This window comes from Dipodomys merriami, unplaced genomic scaffold (assembly GCF_024711535.1).
Source record: "Dipodomys merriami isolate MVZ:Mamm:240054 unplaced genomic scaffold, mDipMer1.0.p SCAF_1, whole genome shotgun sequence".
Lineage (NCBI taxonomy): Eukaryota > Metazoa > Chordata > Mammalia > Rodentia > Heteromyidae > Dipodomys > Dipodomys merriami.
The window spans coordinates 91,997,240-92,015,422 of NW_027202270.1; the positions used below are offsets into that span (position 1 = coordinate 91,997,240).

General features: G+C 53.0%; 1 protein-coding gene across 1 annotated transcript; it reads left to right on the forward strand.

Moving 5' to 3' along the window:
- The first annotated feature begins 76 nt into the window (after positions 1–76).
- Carmil3 (capping protein regulator and myosin 1 linker 3) lies at positions 77–17,803 on the forward strand. Its single transcript, XM_070015476.1, has 40 exons — positions 77–116; positions 1,625–1,719; positions 2,001–2,051; positions 2,144–2,203; positions 2,280–2,395; positions 2,594–2,691; positions 2,925–2,995; positions 3,094–3,167; positions 3,400–3,475; positions 3,554–3,642; positions 4,145–4,239; positions 4,475–4,561; positions 4,751–4,860; positions 5,003–5,080; positions 5,580–5,656; positions 5,735–5,839; positions 5,927–5,996; positions 6,465–6,546; positions 6,645–6,741; positions 6,882–6,936; positions 7,015–7,187; positions 7,408–7,476; positions 7,682–7,775; positions 7,869–7,967; positions 8,326–8,454; positions 8,622–8,735; positions 9,162–9,337; positions 10,266–10,353; positions 10,538–10,675; positions 10,966–11,029; positions 11,182–11,390; positions 12,262–12,362; positions 12,977–13,292; positions 13,592–13,720; positions 14,819–14,885; positions 14,981–15,070; positions 16,656–16,774; positions 16,855–17,032; positions 17,204–17,323; positions 17,447–17,803. The coding sequence occupies exons 1-40, from the start codon at positions 77–79 to the stop codon at positions 17,470–17,472; spliced, it is 4,125 nt and encodes a 1,374-aa protein (XP_069871577.1). The 3' UTR covers positions 17,473–17,803.
- The last annotated feature ends 380 nt before the right edge of the window (positions 17,804–18,183 follow it).

Consider the following 18,183-nt stretch of genomic DNA (forward strand, 5'->3'; position numbering starts at 1 on the left):
GCCGCGGCTCTCGGGCGGCGGCGGCGGCGGCGGCGCCTCCTCGGCAGCAGCAGCAACAGCAGCAGCATCGGCCGCCATGGCCAAAGCCGGCGTGGAGCTCACCCGCGAGCTGCAAGGTACGAGATTGCCTTGGTGTCTGGGACGCCCCGTCCGGGAGCATCTTCAGACCCAATGCTTTTCCTGCCCGCGCTACGCCCCAGCCTGGTGCCTCCCACCCCTTCAGCGTCCTTGCTCCAAGGCGGTTCCTACTCCTGCAGCCCGGGGCTCGGGCAGCGCTGTCCCCCCCCCCCCCCCCGAGCCTCCTCCTCAGGCTTCCGCGCCTCACCCTGCCTGTCCCGGGGCCGCCCGTCCCGCTCTTCGGGGACAGGTGCACTTCCCCGCGCTCCCCGGGGCTGACTTGGAGCGTCCGGGATCTGCCCCTCCGCGCGCCGTCCAGGCTCCCCCTCCGGAGTCCCGCTTCCCCCACCCCCGGCCGGGCGGGGCCAGGCCCGCCCCGCGAGGCAATGGGAGCTGCCCCTGGTCCTGACCGCCGCTCTCCCGAGCACCTTCCCTCCTCTCGGCCCCGCCCCGGAACTGGCCCCGGAGAGCCCCCTAGGAGGCAGGCAGCGCCCAGGCCAGTGGGGCCATGAAGGGAGTCAGAGGAGAGGCCCCAGACTGAGAGCAGGATCTCTGCGGCTCTCCCCCTCCAGCCTACCCCCTTCTCACTACCCACCACCCACACCTCAAGGCCTCTCCCGCTAGCCTGGTCCTCAGATTCAGCCCAATCCACGCCTGTCCCCCTCCCCCTAGCCACAACCCTGACCCCTCGGAGGCAGGAGCACTGGCGAGCCCACGCAGAGAGCAGGACGCTCAAGGATACTCAGCCATGCTGCACTCTGGCGATTTCCCACACCTACACATGCACAGGAGCACAATCATAAGATGTGTGTAGACTCAGCTTTACAGAAACTGCACCCCCACCACACACATACTGTAGGGTATCTGGAAGGTATTGCCAGCAGATGGACACAGAGCTCGTCTAAACACTAAATCTTCCCCCCCCCCCACTTCCCAAACACCCCTTCCTACCCACTACGGGCGCATACACACACACACACACACACAGAGGAGCTGTCTGGCACTATGCTCCTTTCACAGCTACAAGCCAGCATATTCATTCACACTTCTCTGTCAACACCAATGACATGCTCAGGCTCCTTCACATCCTCAGAAGGCAGCCACATACTCGTAGTAAAGGCAGACTTTCATACCCGGGCCACCTAACATACAGTCAAGGGACACTCCTACACCCTACACACTGACTCACTGTGTATGTGTTGATGGCTGTTGTAGTGCATGGGTTGGAAAAATCTTTTACACCCTCAGAAGTGTAAGACACACCCTCCCACAGACAATGTCACTCAGCAACTGTCCCTTGACTCAGGAACATCAGGAACCAGAGTTTTCTCTATATCCTGCACCCTCTCTAATCAGAAAGTCACCAAAGAAGGAAAAATCTCTGTCCTGTACCTCTTTGTCCCTACTACTCTCTCCTCTCACCTGTCCCTTCCTCTACCTGGAGACTCCTGGGGAAGGGGGTGCCCAGAGAAAGGGAAGTCCTGAGCAGGGACCCACCTACCTGCAGACAGCATCCGGAGGTGCCTGAGCCAAGGGGCTGTTCTCCAACAACATCGTGTGAAGCTGGAGACGAAACCCAAGAAGTTTGAGGACCGAGTGCTGGTGAGGGTGTTGATGTTGGGGAGAGGAAGTAGGTAGCAAGAGCACCTGGGCTCTAGGGAGATGGGCAGAAGAAATACGTGGGGGATGGCTGAAAAATCAAAGCTCAGGAGAAAGAAAAGAGGACTGAACTGGGTTGATGTCCAGGATCTGAGGGTAGGGCAGGAGAGGGAAGATACTCAAATCAAAGCTGAGTACCCTCTCTGTACTTAGGGGGGCTAAAAGAGGGCAAAGGCACCAGGGCCTAGGCAGCTGTAATGAACTACTAATACTCTCTTCTTCAGGCTCTGACCTCCTGGCGACTCCACCTCTTCCCCCTTAAAGTTCCTGCTAAGGTGAGTTGGGCTGAGGAAAAGGAAAACCCTTGGCACACTCCCTCTCATGCCTAGTGACCAAGCCCTTACCAGCTATTTCTTCATCCCTCCAGGTAGAGAGCTCCTTCAATGTCCTGGAGATCCGTACCTTCAACACGCTCAGTCAGAACCAGGTGAGCACCAGGGCTCAGGTTCAGCCAACTGAAGGAGGGAGTTAAATCCAAGACTGTCCAACTCCCTCTCCCCCAGATCCTGGTGGAGACCGAGCGTGGCATGGTGAGCATGAGACTGCCATCAGCTGAGAGTGTGGACCAGGTGACACGACATGTGAGCTCTGCCCTCTCCAAGGTCTGCCCTGGCCCTGGGTGAGTGGCCAACTAGGGGTCTCCCAAAGGATTAAGCAACAGGAAGACTTCCCCTTCCCCTGGACCTGAGCTCCTGGGGCACAAGAAGTGTATCTCCTCCTGCTCTTTCCTGGAGACCTTCTAGGTCCCCAGGAATAATAGGGAAAGGATTGAGAGCCTCTTTCCACACATCTCTGGGATGACTTATTCATCTTACAGGTGTTTGATCCGGCGTGGAAATGCAGACACCCCAGAGGGGCCCCGAGACACATCCCCCAACTCTGAGACTTCCACATCTACCACTCACAGTGTGTGTGGTGAGCAGGGGTAGACATAAGGAAGGTGGGCCATTGACTTCCCCGTCCATGTGTGGGGCAGGTGGGGGGAGATTGCCTGCACTGAGGAGTCCACTGTTCTTGGACCTCAGGAGGTACATGGAATAACAAGGACCCGGGAGACTAGCACATACCATGACCTTTACCATACCTTGAATCCCAAGCCTAGTCTCCATCCCTCTACCCCTCATGAAGCCGACCCACTTGCTCCACAGGTGGCTTCTCTGAGACCTACGCTGCCCTGTGTGACTACAATGGGTTGCACTGTCGGGAGGAGGTGCAATGGGTATGTTGGGCAGAGGGGCTGGCAGGGAGGAAGTGGACCCAGAGGAAGGGGGCAGAAAAGGAAGGGGAGAAGGTATGAGCCCATTCCACCTCTCCAAGGATGTGGACACCATCTACCATGCTGAGGATAACCGCGAGTTCAATCTTATGGATTTCAGCCACTTAGAGAGCCGGTAAACACACTCAGCAGACTCAATCCTCAAGTCCCCAGCCTGAGCCCAACCCTGGCACTTTCCAATATCCCCCCTATGATCCCCCTCACAGCCCCTACTCTTACCTCCCCAACTCACCACCTTCCCCCACTGTCGTGTAGCTTTCCCCAGCCCAATCAGCCCACCCCTAGTCTCTTATTTCCTGTCCCAGCCACCTGCTTACCACTTCCTGCCCCCTTCAATATCCCCACAGAGACTTGGCCCTAATGGTGGCAGCCCTGGCCTACAACCAATGGTTCACCAAACTTTACTGCAAAGACCTACGGCTGGTAAGAACTAGGAGGGGTTGGGGAAGGGCAGAGTAGTGTCCTCCTTGGCTCCTGATTGCAGGACCCCTCTGTCCCCAGGGCTCAGAAGTGCTAGAACAGGTGCTACATACTCTGAGCAAATCGGGAAGCCTCGAAGAGCTGGTGCTGGACAATGCTGGGCTTAAGACGTGAGGCCAGCCTCCTCTGTGGGCAGTGGTGCCCCCTTCATGTAGTCTGAGGGTTCTAGAACTTCAGAGCATGCTATGGGTTCCCGGGCTTAGTCATCTAGCACCTGTCTTTACAGAGAGGATGCTGGGGTCCAAGGAGGGCATAAAGAAAGCTAGTAGTGAAATTGGGACTCAGACCTCAGCCTCGTGATGACCCAGCTCCATGGCCTTTCTCCATTATACTCCGTGCCCCATCTCCTCTTCCCTCAACTACCTGGGGTGGACTGCTCCAGATTTGAAAACTCAAAGCTGGCCTTTGTCTCAGTACAACTTCTTAAGGTGTGGAACACCCCCAGGTACTCCGGAGAGGTGACCAGGTCCCTAGCAGTCCCTGAGCTCCTCCCCTACTGTGGGGGCCTCTGGCCATTGCAGCCCCAGCCAGGCAGGCAGGTAGAGAAGGGAAGGCCAGGGGCTGGGACTTGGAGCTAAGCTCAGGACAAATCCTTCCTCCCCTTCCCTGAAGGGACTTTGTCCAGAAGCTGGCCGGGGTGTTTGGGGAGAACGGGAGCTGTGTGCTGCATGCCCTCACTCTGTCCCACAACCCCATCGAGGACAAGGGTGAGCCCCAGCCCTGAATCCTATCCCCATTGCAATGCAGACCCCTGGCCTAGCCCAGAGCCCAGTCCAGGACCTGAGCAAGAACCTTGGGCTACTCTCCAGCCTGATAGCAGCCTCTACCCCAGCACCTCCATCCTCGACCCCAGGCCTGCAGCCCACTTGAACCCTCACCTTATTGGGCACCACCTGTCCCCACTGTAGCCTCTCACTGGCCTATTCTCTCTCCACTCCTCAGGTTTTCTCAGTCTGAGCCAGCAGCTCCTCTGCTTTCCTACTGGCCTCACCAAGCTGTGCCTGGCCAAGACTGCCATTTCCCCTAGAGGTATTCACATCAGCACCCCTGACCTCTAACTCTCCCCCAGTTGCCTGTGATGTTGCACCCCAGAGATCTACTCCCATACTCATGTACCATCCCAGAATTCAAGGGAATAAAGGGAGCAGGGAAGAATCATGTACTGAAGGGAAGAGATGGGAATGGGGGCTAACCCAGCCCAGTGCCTGCTGTGCTTAGGGCTCCAGGCACTGGGCCAAACCTTCGGAGCCAACCCAGCGTTTGCCAGCTCCCTTCGATACCTGGACCTGAGCAAGAACCCTGGGCTGCTTGCCACAGACGAGGCCAATGTGAGTCCATGGATTATAGCCTCCATTCCTACAGAAGCACCTTTAGAATTCAGGCCCTGGGAGTCTTCTACCCTATAGCCCTGGGGGTGTGGAGACTCTGTCACCCCTTCTCTTACCAGACTGTCTATCCTTTCTTCCCTAGGCCCTCTATAGTTTCCTGGCCCAGCCCAATGCCTTGGTGCATCTGGACCTATCGGGGACTGACTGTGCCGTTGACTTGGTGAGGGATTGGTGATGGCAGGAGCCAGACTGAAATTTGAGACGGCCAGGGTGGGCTGTCTCACCCTCCTTCCCTAAGTATACAGGGAAACAGAACCTGTGGAACGGATGCAGGTTCAGCCTAATAGCTCATACCTATGTGAGTTCAAACTTTATGCAGACACAAAGTTATGGTGCATCTCCCAGCTGTGCAAACTGGCACAGTATTGGCACAGTACCCACAAGTGAGAGAGGATGCTTCCCCTAAGCTAGAACAAAGATGCCTGGGGAGCCAGTAGTATCCCTGCCTTACAGTCATGCTGCCTCTGAGCCACACCTGGCAGTGGGAAGGTGGTATAGACTCCCTTTCCACAGGGAACACTGAGGCTTTTATGAGCTGAATAGGCATCCAGTTCGTGGCTCTCAGAGAAGGAAGGGGCAAGAGCTTGATGGGTAAAGAGGAGTATGTCCGGATCCCACCATGCCTAACCCCTCTTAGACAACCATGTCTCTACCCACAGCTCCTGGGTGCCCTACTCCATGGCTGCTGCTCCCACCTCACCTACCTCAACCTGGCTCGCAACAGCTGCTCTCACAGGTGGGGCAAGAGGATCAGGGAGGGATGGGGCAAGTGGTGGCCATCCACCTCCCTTGCTGACCTCAGGGATCTCCACAGGAAAGGCCGGGAGGCCCCACCGGCCTTCAAGCAGTTCTTCAGTAGCGCCTACACCTTGAGCCATGTCAACCTGTCATCCACAAGGCTGCCCCTGGAGGCCCTCAGGTCCGGTGGGTGCAGGGTTGGGGGCTTCCAGGGAAACTACAGGAGCTAGGGAGAGGAATAAAGGCATGCCTACTGGCCCTCCCACAGGGCGCTGCTTCAGGGCCTCTCCCTCAACAGTCATCTCAGCGATCTGCACCTGGACCTCAGCAGCTGTGAAGTGAGCCTGGGCACTGCTGCCTGCCCCACACCCATTCCCCAAGTGTTTATTTCTCCAACCTCAGTCGACCCTGGCTTCACCTCACCTCTGTTCTACCACCCTGTACCCCTCTAACCTGACCATACCTCTACTTTCTCTCTCAGACTAGTCAGTGACCCTCTCCTTAGTGGCCACTCATTTTTAGACTCCAGGACCACTACCCCTAACTTTAGATGTAAGATATCAGGCTTGGCCAGCAGAGGGCAGGAGCAAGCTATCTTAGGACCAGCAACCTTTCTAGCTGAAGGTGGGGAGATTGCTCTAGGGAAAGATGCACTGTGGAGAAACAGCCTCTCAGATTTCACATCCAAGATCTAGTATGACCTTGAGATCTAGGGTGACTACATTTGTCTCTTAAGGGTTAAAAAATGCCCAACCCCATCACTTCATTTACCCTACTCCTTTCCCCACCCCTCCCTGTCCCTACAGCTTCGCTCAGCAGGAGCCCAAGCCTTGCAGGAGCAGCTAGGGACTGTCACTTGTGTGGGCAGCCTAGATCTATCTGACAATGGTGAGTCATGGTGTCTCTTTGAACATGGGGAAGAAGCCCTGATGAGACTGCATTAAGTCTCAGGCCTCAAGGCCAGGATATTCCCATTTCCTAACCAGGGTTTGACTCAGACCTCCTGACACTGGTGCCTGCACTTGGCAAGAACAAGTCCCTCAAGCACCTGTTTCTGGGCAAGAACTTCAATGTCAAGGCCAAGTGAGCCCGCCCCTGCCCCCTTCAGACCATAATCCTATCATTCACCTGTCCTCTTGGCTCACTGTATTGCCTCTGGCCACCTCTCCAATAGCATTACCACAAACCTCTCCCCTCCTCCTCTAAGCCCCAACTCCCCACAGGACCCTAGAGGAGATCCTCCACAAGCTGGTGCAAATGATACAGGAAGAGGACTGTGTGAGTGACTGGGCCTAGGAAAGGACTAGCAGGGAGGGCACTTTGGGGACTGGACCTAATCCCCACTTTCCCATTTAGTCCCTGCAGTCACTGTCAGTGGCAGACTCCCGGCTGAAGCTTCGCACCAGCATCCTCATCAATGCTCTGGGGAGCAACACCTGCCTGGCCAAGGTGGACCTGAGTGGCAATGGCATGGAGGACATAGGGGCCAAGATGCTGTCTAAGGCCCTACAGATAAACTCCTCCCTCAGGTGAGACCCACATTTACCCTCTAACCCAGAGACCCAACTCCATACACATAAATACATTCTCCTTGCTTGCCTTGATGTCCTGTACTCCACCTTTTGGAAGACCCCCCCCCCCCCGGTTTGGGAAACCTGTCTGAGTTACCCTCATTACCCAGGGAAGAAGGGTCTCCAAGAGGGTTGCATCACTGAGACTATGACAAACATGTGCTCACCTTCTCTCCAGAACTATCCTATGGGACCGGAACAATACATCTGCCCTGGGCTTCCTAGACATTGCAAGAGCTCTGGAGAGGTGAGCGGACCAAGGACCTGCCCAAGTCCAAGCCCCCAGCCTGCTGATACCAAGGTCAGGCCTGAACTACTCCATATTCCCTTACTACCCTTGACGTATTTGCACAGAAATGTGTGGAAGAGCCATGGAAAAGGGAAATGATGAGCAAGGAGTAGGTTTCTGCCTTATCTGTTCCCCCACCCAGCTATGCTACTATGTCCCACAGCAACCACACACTGCGCTTCATGTCCTTCCCGGTCAGCGACATCTCCCAAGCCTACCGCAGCGCCCCTGAGCGCACTGAGGATGTCTGGCAGAAGGTAGAGGGTACTGTTCAAAGCAGGGTGGAATGACAAGGGGCAGAGGATAGCCCACATCCCCAACCCTGTCCCTCCCCACTCCATCATCTCCAGATCCAATGGTGCCTGGTGAGGAACAACCACTCCCAGACATGCCCCCAGGAGCAGGCCTTCAGGCTACAGCAGGGCCTGGTGACCAGCAGCGCCGAGCAAGTAAACGTTTCCCTCTGGGACACATGGGGTGTGCATGGGGCATGCAGGGCACAGGGGTAATGTGGTAAAGCACAGGTAAAGCATGAAAAGGCATCATGCGGTGCCTGTCACTGGACTGAGCATGTGGCAAAGCAAAAAGATACTCAGAACATGGGCCCCCAAATATATTGTGGGCCAACAGCAGGTAGTCCCCCAGTGAAGGGGTACACAGGGCTTGGAGAGTGTGAATGGTCACCCCTGGAGAGAGACCAGGTGATCCAGAGACCTCACCACCATCACCACCATCAATTCTGGCACCAGGGTAATAACCCAAGGGGTCCATTTTGGGAGCCCTGACACTCTTGCCACTGTGCTCCAGATGCTGCAGCGGCTATGCGGGCGAGTACAGGAGGAGGTGCGGGCCCTGAGGCTGTGCCCATTGGAGCCTGTGCAGGATGAGCTGCTCTATGCACGGGACCTCATCAAGGATGCCAAAAACTCCCGGGCGGTGAGCACCCCACAGCCTCACCCTTCCCTGACAGCCTGCAGAACTCAAGAAGGCCCCATATGCTAACCCAGGAGTGTACAGACACTGTCCCATGCATGCATCCTTCTAACTCAATGACCTAGTAGAGCCTGATTCTGACCTTTGAAGCTAACTCTTTCCTTCTCCAGCTGTTTCCCAGTCTCTATGAGCTGGGCCATGTGCTGGCCAATGATGGGCCTGTTCGGCAGAGGCTTGAGTCAGTAGCCAGTGAGGTGTCCAAGGCTGTGGACAAAGAGCTGCAGGCAAGTTCTGGGGGATGGAGGAGGCCATGATAGGAGCCCAGTATTGATCAAAGTCCTAAACCAAGAGCTGAAGTCAAAGCAGGGAGATTATTGGAGGACAAAAAGAATATGCATAAGGCTGAGACCACCCATGTTCCCCCATGCCAAAGCACTGCAAAAACAGTTGTAGTTCTGACTTCAACCTTCAATCCCACTCTTTAACCTCCCTCCCACCTCTGAATTCTGATCCTTGGACTGATTTCCCCCTCTCTGGGGTAGGGAAAAAGGAGCACTGACCAAGAAGTAGGAAACCCTGAGTGTCCCGGCTCTGACCTTAGACAGGTCCCTCAGTTTCTCCATGGGAGGACTGGACTAAACAAGCTGAAATCCCTTCTGCTATGGTTCCAGTCCTAACCCTGTGGCTTTTCCTCCCCCATCCCAAACTAGGTGATCCTGGAGTCCATGGTCAGCCTAACACAGGAATTATGCCCTGTGGCCATGCGGGTGGCTGAGGGGCACAATAAGATGCTGAGCAATGTGGCAGAGCGTGTCACTGTGCCTCGGAACTTCATCCGAGGGGCACTGCTGGAGCAGGCTGGACAGGATATCCAGAACAAGCTGGAGTGAGTCGGAGGATGGGGCTGGGGTTGGATTTGTCCCAGAGCACTTAAGGGACTGGGAGCTATCAGCAATGAATAATAAATGGATAACCTGGGGCTGGGAAGGTGGCTCAGTGGTAGAGTGCTTGCCTTGCATGCATGGGGCCCTGGGTTCGATTCCTCAGCATCACATAAGGAAAAAGAAAAAAAAAGAAAGAAAAAAGCCAGAAGTGGCGCTGTGGCTCAAGTGGTAGAGCACTAGCCTTGAGCTGAAGAGCTGAGGGACAGCGCCCAGGCCCAGAGTTCAGGCCCCACGATCGGACAAAAAATAAAAATTAAAAATAATAAATGGATAACCTCCATTGCAAGGAATAAATCTTGATCCAATGCAGCCTTGCTATTTAGGGTCTTATTGGTCTTTGCCTTGGTTTCAAAAACCAAGGTAGTGCACAAATAGGTATCCACATACATGCCCCACATAGACACCAGGTTATGTGTATGATCAAAGAAAAGTGAGACTAGCCAGATGCACAGAGTTTATTCATTCTGGGGCTGAGTGCTACCATGTGGCAAAGCAAAGGAAATGTAGCGCATATATCATGATGAAACAGCCAGCCTTGAGCCTGGTTCCTATTCTTACAACCAGCAAGGCTTCTAATCAGTACCCCAATATACCTAGTCTGTTCCAATGGGACTCCTGACCTAGTCTCTTCTGTCCTTCTCCTTCTTCAGTTCCTCTTTACCCATGACACCTGGGCTGGAAAGCTCAGGGGACCAGACTAGACATATGTTTATGGAGCCATGAGTGCAGTGGCCCTAGGTGCCTCCCACAGCAGTCATGCTGTCTGAGGGCACCCAGACCAGCTGTCCCATTCATGGGCATCTGAGAACAGAAGGGCTGAGGCTTACACCCCTAGCAGGGTTGGCTAAGCAGCCCCACTTTTGCCCACAGTGAGGTGAAGCTGTCAGTTGTCACCTACTTGACCAACTCCATAGTAGATGAGATCCTGCAGGAGTTATACCACTCCCACAAGAGCCTGGTAAGATGTTGAGCCCAGGAAGACTCAGGCATGTCCTCCACACCAGATCAGTCCATCTCCCCTGCACCATTCTCTTCCTTCCCTCTCCTCCCTCTGCCTCTCTGTCTCTCTCTCTTTCTGTCTCCCCCTTCCCCCAAACATGAACAGATTCTTCAGAATCCTATTCACATCTGTCCTTCCCCAGGCTCGTCACCTAACCCAGTTAAGGACCCTGTCAGATCCACCAGGAGGACCTGGTCAAGGGCAGGATCTGTCGTCACGAGGCCGAGGCCGGAACCATGACCATGAGGAGACCACAGATGATGAACTCGGGACCAACATCGTGAGCCCCCTATACTTCCACTCCCCTCTTTAATCTGGGTCCTGTCCCTGAACTCACACAACACTGTCCCTTCCACTTCTCTGGACTCCTCTCTTTACCCCACTTTGTTTGACTTCCCTCAGCCCCAATCCAGCCCAGCCATTTTTCTCATCCCAATTCCTTAGTCAGTTGAAGAAAGGGAGAGGGAGAGACAGGATGAATTTTATGGAAAAGGCTATAAGGGGTGATAGGCTCCAGGTGAGGTTTTCAATTTGAGCCCTGGCCCTACACTTGTATCTCCATTTCTGCAGGACACCATGGCCATCAAAAAGCAAAAGCGTTGCAGGAAGATCCGGCCAGTGTCTGCTTTCATTAGTGAGTCCCCAGCCTCAGTTCTAATATCCTCCAGGCACACAACCCTTCCCTGCACTTTTTTTTTTTACTCTTTCTTTTTTGTCTGCCTCTCCATCCTCCTTTTCTTTTTTAAATCCCTCCTGCTAGTCCCTCTAATGCTACTATGCCCACAGGTGGGAGCCCTCAGGACATGGAAAGCCAACTGGGAAGCCTGGGAATCCCTCCTGGTTGGTTCTCAGGACTCGGAGGCAACCAACCCACAGCTGGTGGATCCTGGGAAGGCCTATCCGAGCTGCCCACTCATGGTTATAAACTACGGCATCAAACACAAGGGAGGCCCCGGCCCCCCAGGACTACCCCCCCAGGACCTGGTCGGCCCAGTGTGAGTCCCAAAAGCCTTGCATGAGAGCCAACTTTCCTCAGCAATGACAGAACTAGGGGTTCTAGTTTTAGGACCCAAATGCCAAACACACTAGCTCCAGCAAATTGATAAGATGCCAGGCAAGCCATCAAACCGTTGAGGGATTATCCAGTTTGGATACAAGCTAGATCTTGTTAGAAATAAGAAATTTCTGTCTAGTCAAACTTGGTATACTTGTAATCTCAGCTACTCTAGAGGCTGAAACAGGAGGATTGCATAAGCCCATGAGTTCAAGAGTAGTGAGACCCCACCCCCATCTCAAAGGAAGGAAGGAAGGAAAGGAGGGAGGGAGGGAGGGAAGGAAGGAAGGGAGGGAGGGAGGGAGAAAGAAAGGGAGGGAGGAAGGGAGGGAGAAGAGAGGAGGGAGGGAGGAAAAGAAGGAAGGAAGGAAGGAAGGAAGGAAGGAAGGAAGGAAGGAAGGAAGGAAGGAAGGAAGGAAGGAAGGAAGGAAGGAAATCTGAGACTTATACTTGGACTTGAACTCAGAGCCTCATACCCTCACCCAGCTTTTTCCACTCATGGCTAGCATTCTATCACTTGAGCCATACCTCCACTTCTGGCTCTTTGGTGGTTAATTGGAGATAAGACTCTCTCAGATTTATCTGCCCCGGTGGACTTGGATCTCAGATTCTCAGATTACAGCTTCCTGAGTATCTAAAGTTTTAAGTGTAAGCCACCAGCACCCAGCTGGCAGTGACTTTCTGATTTGGATGAAGGGTAAACTCCAAGAGCCAGCAAGCTTAGTACATACCCTGTTGAAGTCTAAATTTCTGTAGGATTAAGTCCAAAAGAGAAAGCCCTCAGATAAGAAATCATAGGATCCTCCCAGCAGGTACCAGTATCTGGGACTCGTCAGGAGAATGGGATGGCCACCCGCCTGGATGAGGGACTGGAGGACTTCTTCAGCCGAAGAGTCATGGATGAAAGTTCTAGGTATGATACCTAAACAGGCTCCCATTTTCAGAATGTCCCCAGGCCTTGTAGAGAACTCCTCTGTTCTCCTACCTCCTATGGAAATCTCTCCAAGTGTCCTCAAACCAGTGTCTCTGGAACATTTCCCCACATCCCTTGCCCATTCCTTAGCTCCTATGGCTTCTGAATCTCTTCGGGATGGCTGATGAAGACAGCATGAAACACCGGAGTGGGGTGGTGGAAACAGGGCAGGCGTAACAGGCTCTGGGATAGGTTGTCTATTGGTGACAGGAGAGGCCCTGAGGGTAGTGGTCTTTGCAGGTGTCCTGCACCAACTCCCCAGGGTCTATTGTGGAAGAGCTCAGTCACTTGAAAGAACTGAAAAAAAGTGGTGGGAGTGGAGGGGTTATCTGGAAAGATAGAGTCAATCTTAGGGAAAGAAGCTGCTAGAAGCTTGTGACAAGAAGGTAGAAAGACCACCTGCTCTGAGAATCAAGCGGGAAGGGCTTCAGTGAGACAGGAGATGATAATGGAAGGCAGAATATTTGTTAGGCACAGATCCACACTAGAAACCTTCCCCTCCCACCAGATTATACATGTGCCATTTATCACTAATTCACTCCAACCCTGCCCAGCTACCCTCGGACGCTGAGGACCATGCGGCCAGGCCTCTCAGAGCCACCACTGCCTCCACTCCAGAAGAAGAGACGCCGGGGCCTGTTTCACTTTCGCCGACCACGGAGCTTCAAAGGCGACAGAGGGCCAGGATCCCCTACTGCTGGACTTCTCCTCCCTCCACCCCCACCTCCACCCCCGACTCAGGAGAGCCCCCCCAGCCCAGACCCCCCAAGCCTTGGTAATAATTCTTCTCCCTGCTGGAGCCCAGAGGATGAAGGCAACCTCCTCCCTGGATTCGGAGGCAGCAGGGGGCCTTCCTTCCGCAGGAAGATGGTAAGTAAGCCTGCATCCTCCCCTTCTCCTGTCCCACGTATGGCCCATCCCAACCTTGACAGGAGAATCCTAGAACCTAGCATTCTGGGAAATACTAGTCATTTTAATTATCCACTTCTGGAAAACCGTTGGTCCAAAGCATGCTGGGAATGCTGTATGCAAATAGAGCATCAAAGGATCTAAATTGGGCATCCCCAAGATGGGCTCAGTGGGGGCAAGGGCCCTCCCCACAACTCATTGCTGCCTGTGGAGTCCATTTTCAATTCAGAACTACTTGTAAACTAGACACTTTGTTCTAGGCCACTGAGGGGACTGAGCCAGGGGAAGGGGGCCCAGCCCCTGGGACAGCACAACAACCAAGAGTACACGGTGTTGCTCTTCCTGGCTTAGGAAGAGCCAAGGGTTGGAGCTTTGATGGAAAAAGAGAGGTGAGGGGAGTCTGGGTGGGCAAACTGAAAGTCCCTGTCCAACAACTTCTTCCTGCTTTCTTTATCCTGGTGTACTCAGTGGAGAAAGCAGGTGGTTTGGCATTTGAAGTTGTTAGCTACCATCTGCTCTACCACACACTTGCTATGGAACCAGAACCAGCTACTCACTGTCATGGAGCCTATAAAATGCCATAAAATACCTCCAGTGCTATGTTTAGAAAACTTGGGTGACTTGATTACAACCATTGTCATTTGGCTTTTACCTCATCCATGTGCTACTTGAATTATTATTTACATAAATTTTTATTTAAATTCATCCTTTGAAAGTTAGCATGAACCTAAGCATTATACTTCTTTAAAATCACAAGCTTTTTATAAGCAATATTTTTTCTACTACATGTAAAATAAACAAATATCTACCTGTAATAAGGCTGAGATCTGAGGATCACAATATGAATCCAGCCCAGGCAGAAAAGTCCATGAGACATTTATCTCCAATTAAACATTTCAAAAATTAAAAAGATAAAAAGTCCAAGTGCCAAAATCCTACTCAGGAGGAGGCTGAGATCTGAGGATCGAGGTTCAAAGCCAGGCTGAGCAGAAACTCTTATGCCTAAATAATATTTTTTTTTTTAAAAAAAGCCAGAAGTGAAGCTGTGTTTCAAGTGATAGAGTGCTAGCATAAAAACTCAGAGATAGCTCCCAGACCCCTGAGTTCAAGTCCCAGAACAGCAGCATCAGGAGGAGGAGGAGTGGAGAAGCTGTGGTTCAAGTGGTAAAGCACCAGACTTGAGCAAAAAAACTAAGGGACAGTGCTCAGACCCTCAATTCAAGCCCCAGTACTGGCCCCAGTACTGGCACCATATGTATGTATGTATATATATGGATGGATGGATATACGGATAGCAGTATGTTCACTTATGTAAGCCATTTCTTATGCCCCTGGAGTGGTATAGATGCCACTCTTTGGAAAACAGGGTCCTAGTATTTAGGAACTAATAACATGCCAATGACACTAAATGCTAAATAAAAAGCCCTTGTCAGATGCACAACCCCATGGAGGGGACTTTTCTCATGATCTGACAGCCATCCTTTCAGGGCACAGGCCCAGACCTGGAGGACAGCACCCAGGCTTGGCAGAAACGGCGCTCTTCAGATGATGCAGGTGAGAATGATCCTTTAGCCCCTCTCTCATGGATCTCTCCTAATTTACCTTTCCCTTTTTCCCTTCCATTTTCACATCTCCTTCCTCTACTCCAGGGCCTGGAGCCTGGAAGCCCCCTCCACCACCCCAAAGCACCAAGCCAAGCTTCAGCGCCATGCGCCGAGCAGAGGCCACATGGCACATAGGTATGGAAAGCCTCTTCTTGGGCAGCAGTGTTGAAGGTTCAGGTATACCCGTGTTCCCTTGGAGAATTTACAGCCAAGATGGGGTAGTGAGAAGCTACCATGATGAAAATGTTTAAGGATATTTACTAAGCTACCTATCCAAAGAGAAGTTCTGCAGGGCAAAAATGGCCTTACTAGAGTTAGCAAGCAGGAACAATGTTTTATGATTGGTCCTGGTGAATTCCCTAAGACAGATGTCACCTTTGGTCACTATCAGCCCAGTGGAGATTTAGGCCTTCACTCTGTGGGGAAAGCCTAATTCTGCACCCTAGCTCAAAAGACGTTAGGCAAATCCCAGCTGCCAGCAAGTGCCAAAAATGTCAAGTCCACTTCAAACTTCCCAGCCTTTTGCAAACAGAAAGGTGCCCCAAAGGAGAAGCAGAGGCCTGAGTATTACTCCTGCTTAGCAACCTAGAATCTTAAACAGGTCACTTTCTGGTTTCATGACTAGAGGGGGAAAAAGGAGGAGAATTATTCCAGGTATGGGAACTGCCCTCCTGATGGGCTTAGAGCACCTTCTAATTAAGCTACTGTAGAAAAGCTAGTCCATTTAAGTTCCCAAAGGCCTGGAATATGACTCCCAACAGGTTCTGACATGGATAAAAATCTCTCTGCAAAACACACACACACACACACACACACACACACACACACACACACACACACACACACACACACACACACACACACACACACACACACACACACACACACACACACACACACACACACACACACACACACACACACACACACACACCCCTAGACCAAAAGACAGCAAGATGAGCAGGCAGGTCTGGCTTGGATCATCTACTGCTCATTGTCCTGTCCTGCTCCACCCAGCTTTTTGCATCTCTCTCTCCTTCCCAGTGTAGAGTCAGCTGACTTGAGGCATATTGAAGCATATTAGTTCGTAATAGTGCCTACCCCATCTTCCAAGGCCAGCCTAGCACAATGTGGGGGACAGGGCAGGGGGAATCTTTGCTGATTTTCCATCCCTCCCATAGACTAGACAGAGCATCCAAAGACTGGCTTCATCCTTCACTTATGAAACTTGAATAGTCAGGTGCTGCACACCCAAAGATATGGATAGAGACATCTTTCCAGCTGTTCTGCCCTTCTGCCCATGTTGCTTAAAGCCACAGGGCTGGGGAACAAGCATTCCAGGGCACCTCTCCTTGAGACTCCCATTGTCTAATAAGACATGCAAATAGTGCTGGCAATGCCAGGCTGCAGCCTTGGCAAAGCCCTGGGACACTGCAGCCCTGGATGGCCAGCAATGCCCATGGACCCAGAAGACCCCACATCCTGGCTCTTCCCCAATAGGAAAAGGCCTGCTCTGCAGGAGGGGCAATAGGACAGAAGGGACAACCTTCGGGTGATCCCATGAACCCAGGAATAGAAGGGGACATGGAAAGTAGTTGTTGGAGCAAATGGACTGGAATGGGGGGGAGTCCTGGCCTGCAGAGAATCATGGGAGGAGTATCAGGGAAGGGTTCTGCCATAATGCCTTTTCCTGTAGCTTCTCTTGTCTCCTATCCCCTAGCTGAAGAGAGTGCCCCCAACCACAGCTGCCAGAGCCCTAGCCCAGCCTCCCAAGATGGAGAGGAGGAAAAGGAAAGGGCCTTATTCCCAGAGAGGACAGTTCCAGCTAGAAATGCCAAGGTGAAGGCAATAAGGTGGGGGAGGGTATGCTTTGAAGAGCAAAGAGAATAACTGACCAGGCATCTTCCTTCCTATGCCAGCTGCAGGACCCCCCTTTAGTTCCACGACCCCCCAAGCCAGTAGCTGTACCCAGGGGTCGGAAACCCCCCCAGATGCCAGGAAGCAGGGAGGAGGCTGAGGCCGGAAGTGTTGCCCCAGGAGTCAATAAGCCCCGGCTGAGACTGGGTTCACAAGACCAAGAGGAGCCAGACATTCAAGGTCTACCATACTGGCTGAGTGGGAGGCTGGGGGAACCTCTGGTACCTTGCTGGTTCTTCACATCAGGTCCCCTTCCAAAGCATGAAATAAGTGACAGCCAGAGTCACAGCCTGGATGAACAACCCAGCCGGTGAGTTCCCTCATATGCCAGATTTCCTGTGGCTATTTCAGGACCCCCTGATCCAAGCCGCCGGACAGCCCCCCTGAAGCCCAAGAGGACACGTCGGGCACAGTCCTGTGACAAACTGGAGCCTGATAGAAGACGGCCCCCTGACCTCGCAGGTGCCAGTGGTGAGAGGGTGGGTCCCCTTTCCCACTGACCTATCCATCATGGTGCCCTGTAACCCCAACACTGGGTGGGTGGCTGGCTCTCCCTGCCCAGGAAACAGGGTTCTCTGGACTTGTCTCCAGCAGGAACCAGTGAGCCAGGAACAGACTGATGCTACAGAATACCCTCCCCAGCCTTTTGCGACATGTGCCTCACAAGGAGTCAGACCCCCATCCACCCCTGCTCCCCTAACCCCCAGCCAGCCCCTGCCCTACAAGGCAGCATGGCAGGACTAGGCACAGAGGAGCAGGATGGGGGACTGAAAGGGAAGGAGCAACCTGGGAAGAGAAGACTCTCAATGCCTGTCTCTATGCTGTGCTCTGCAGACAGCTTCAGGGCTGAGGCCTGATGCTTCCCCTAGGAGGGTGGATCTTTGGCCCTCTATGCCCAGGGGCTCTCTCCCCATTTGTATAGAATAAAAGAACAAAATCACTGTCTGCCTCAAGTCTCTGCTGTCTTCACAAACACTGCCACCAGCTCACCTACATCTGTTCCCATCCTAGGCATCTAGGGCTTGGCCACAGTGGGGATACACCTAGGAACACACCCAAGAGATAGGGAGGGGGCTCCAAGATGGGAAGAAGGAAGACCAAAGAACTGCTGACAGAAGGGGACCAAGAGGTCCCCTTGAAGGTTATATGCAGGGTTAAGGCTATACAAGGGGCAGAAGTGACAGAAATCAACACAGTGTGTGTCCAGCTTGCGGTAAAGTGATGGGATTGGAAGACTAGTATATGGGTTAGGGAGCTAGGGAGCAGCATATTTATGCACATGCTCACCAATGATATTATATGTTGTGTCATCCCATGGATACCATTAATAA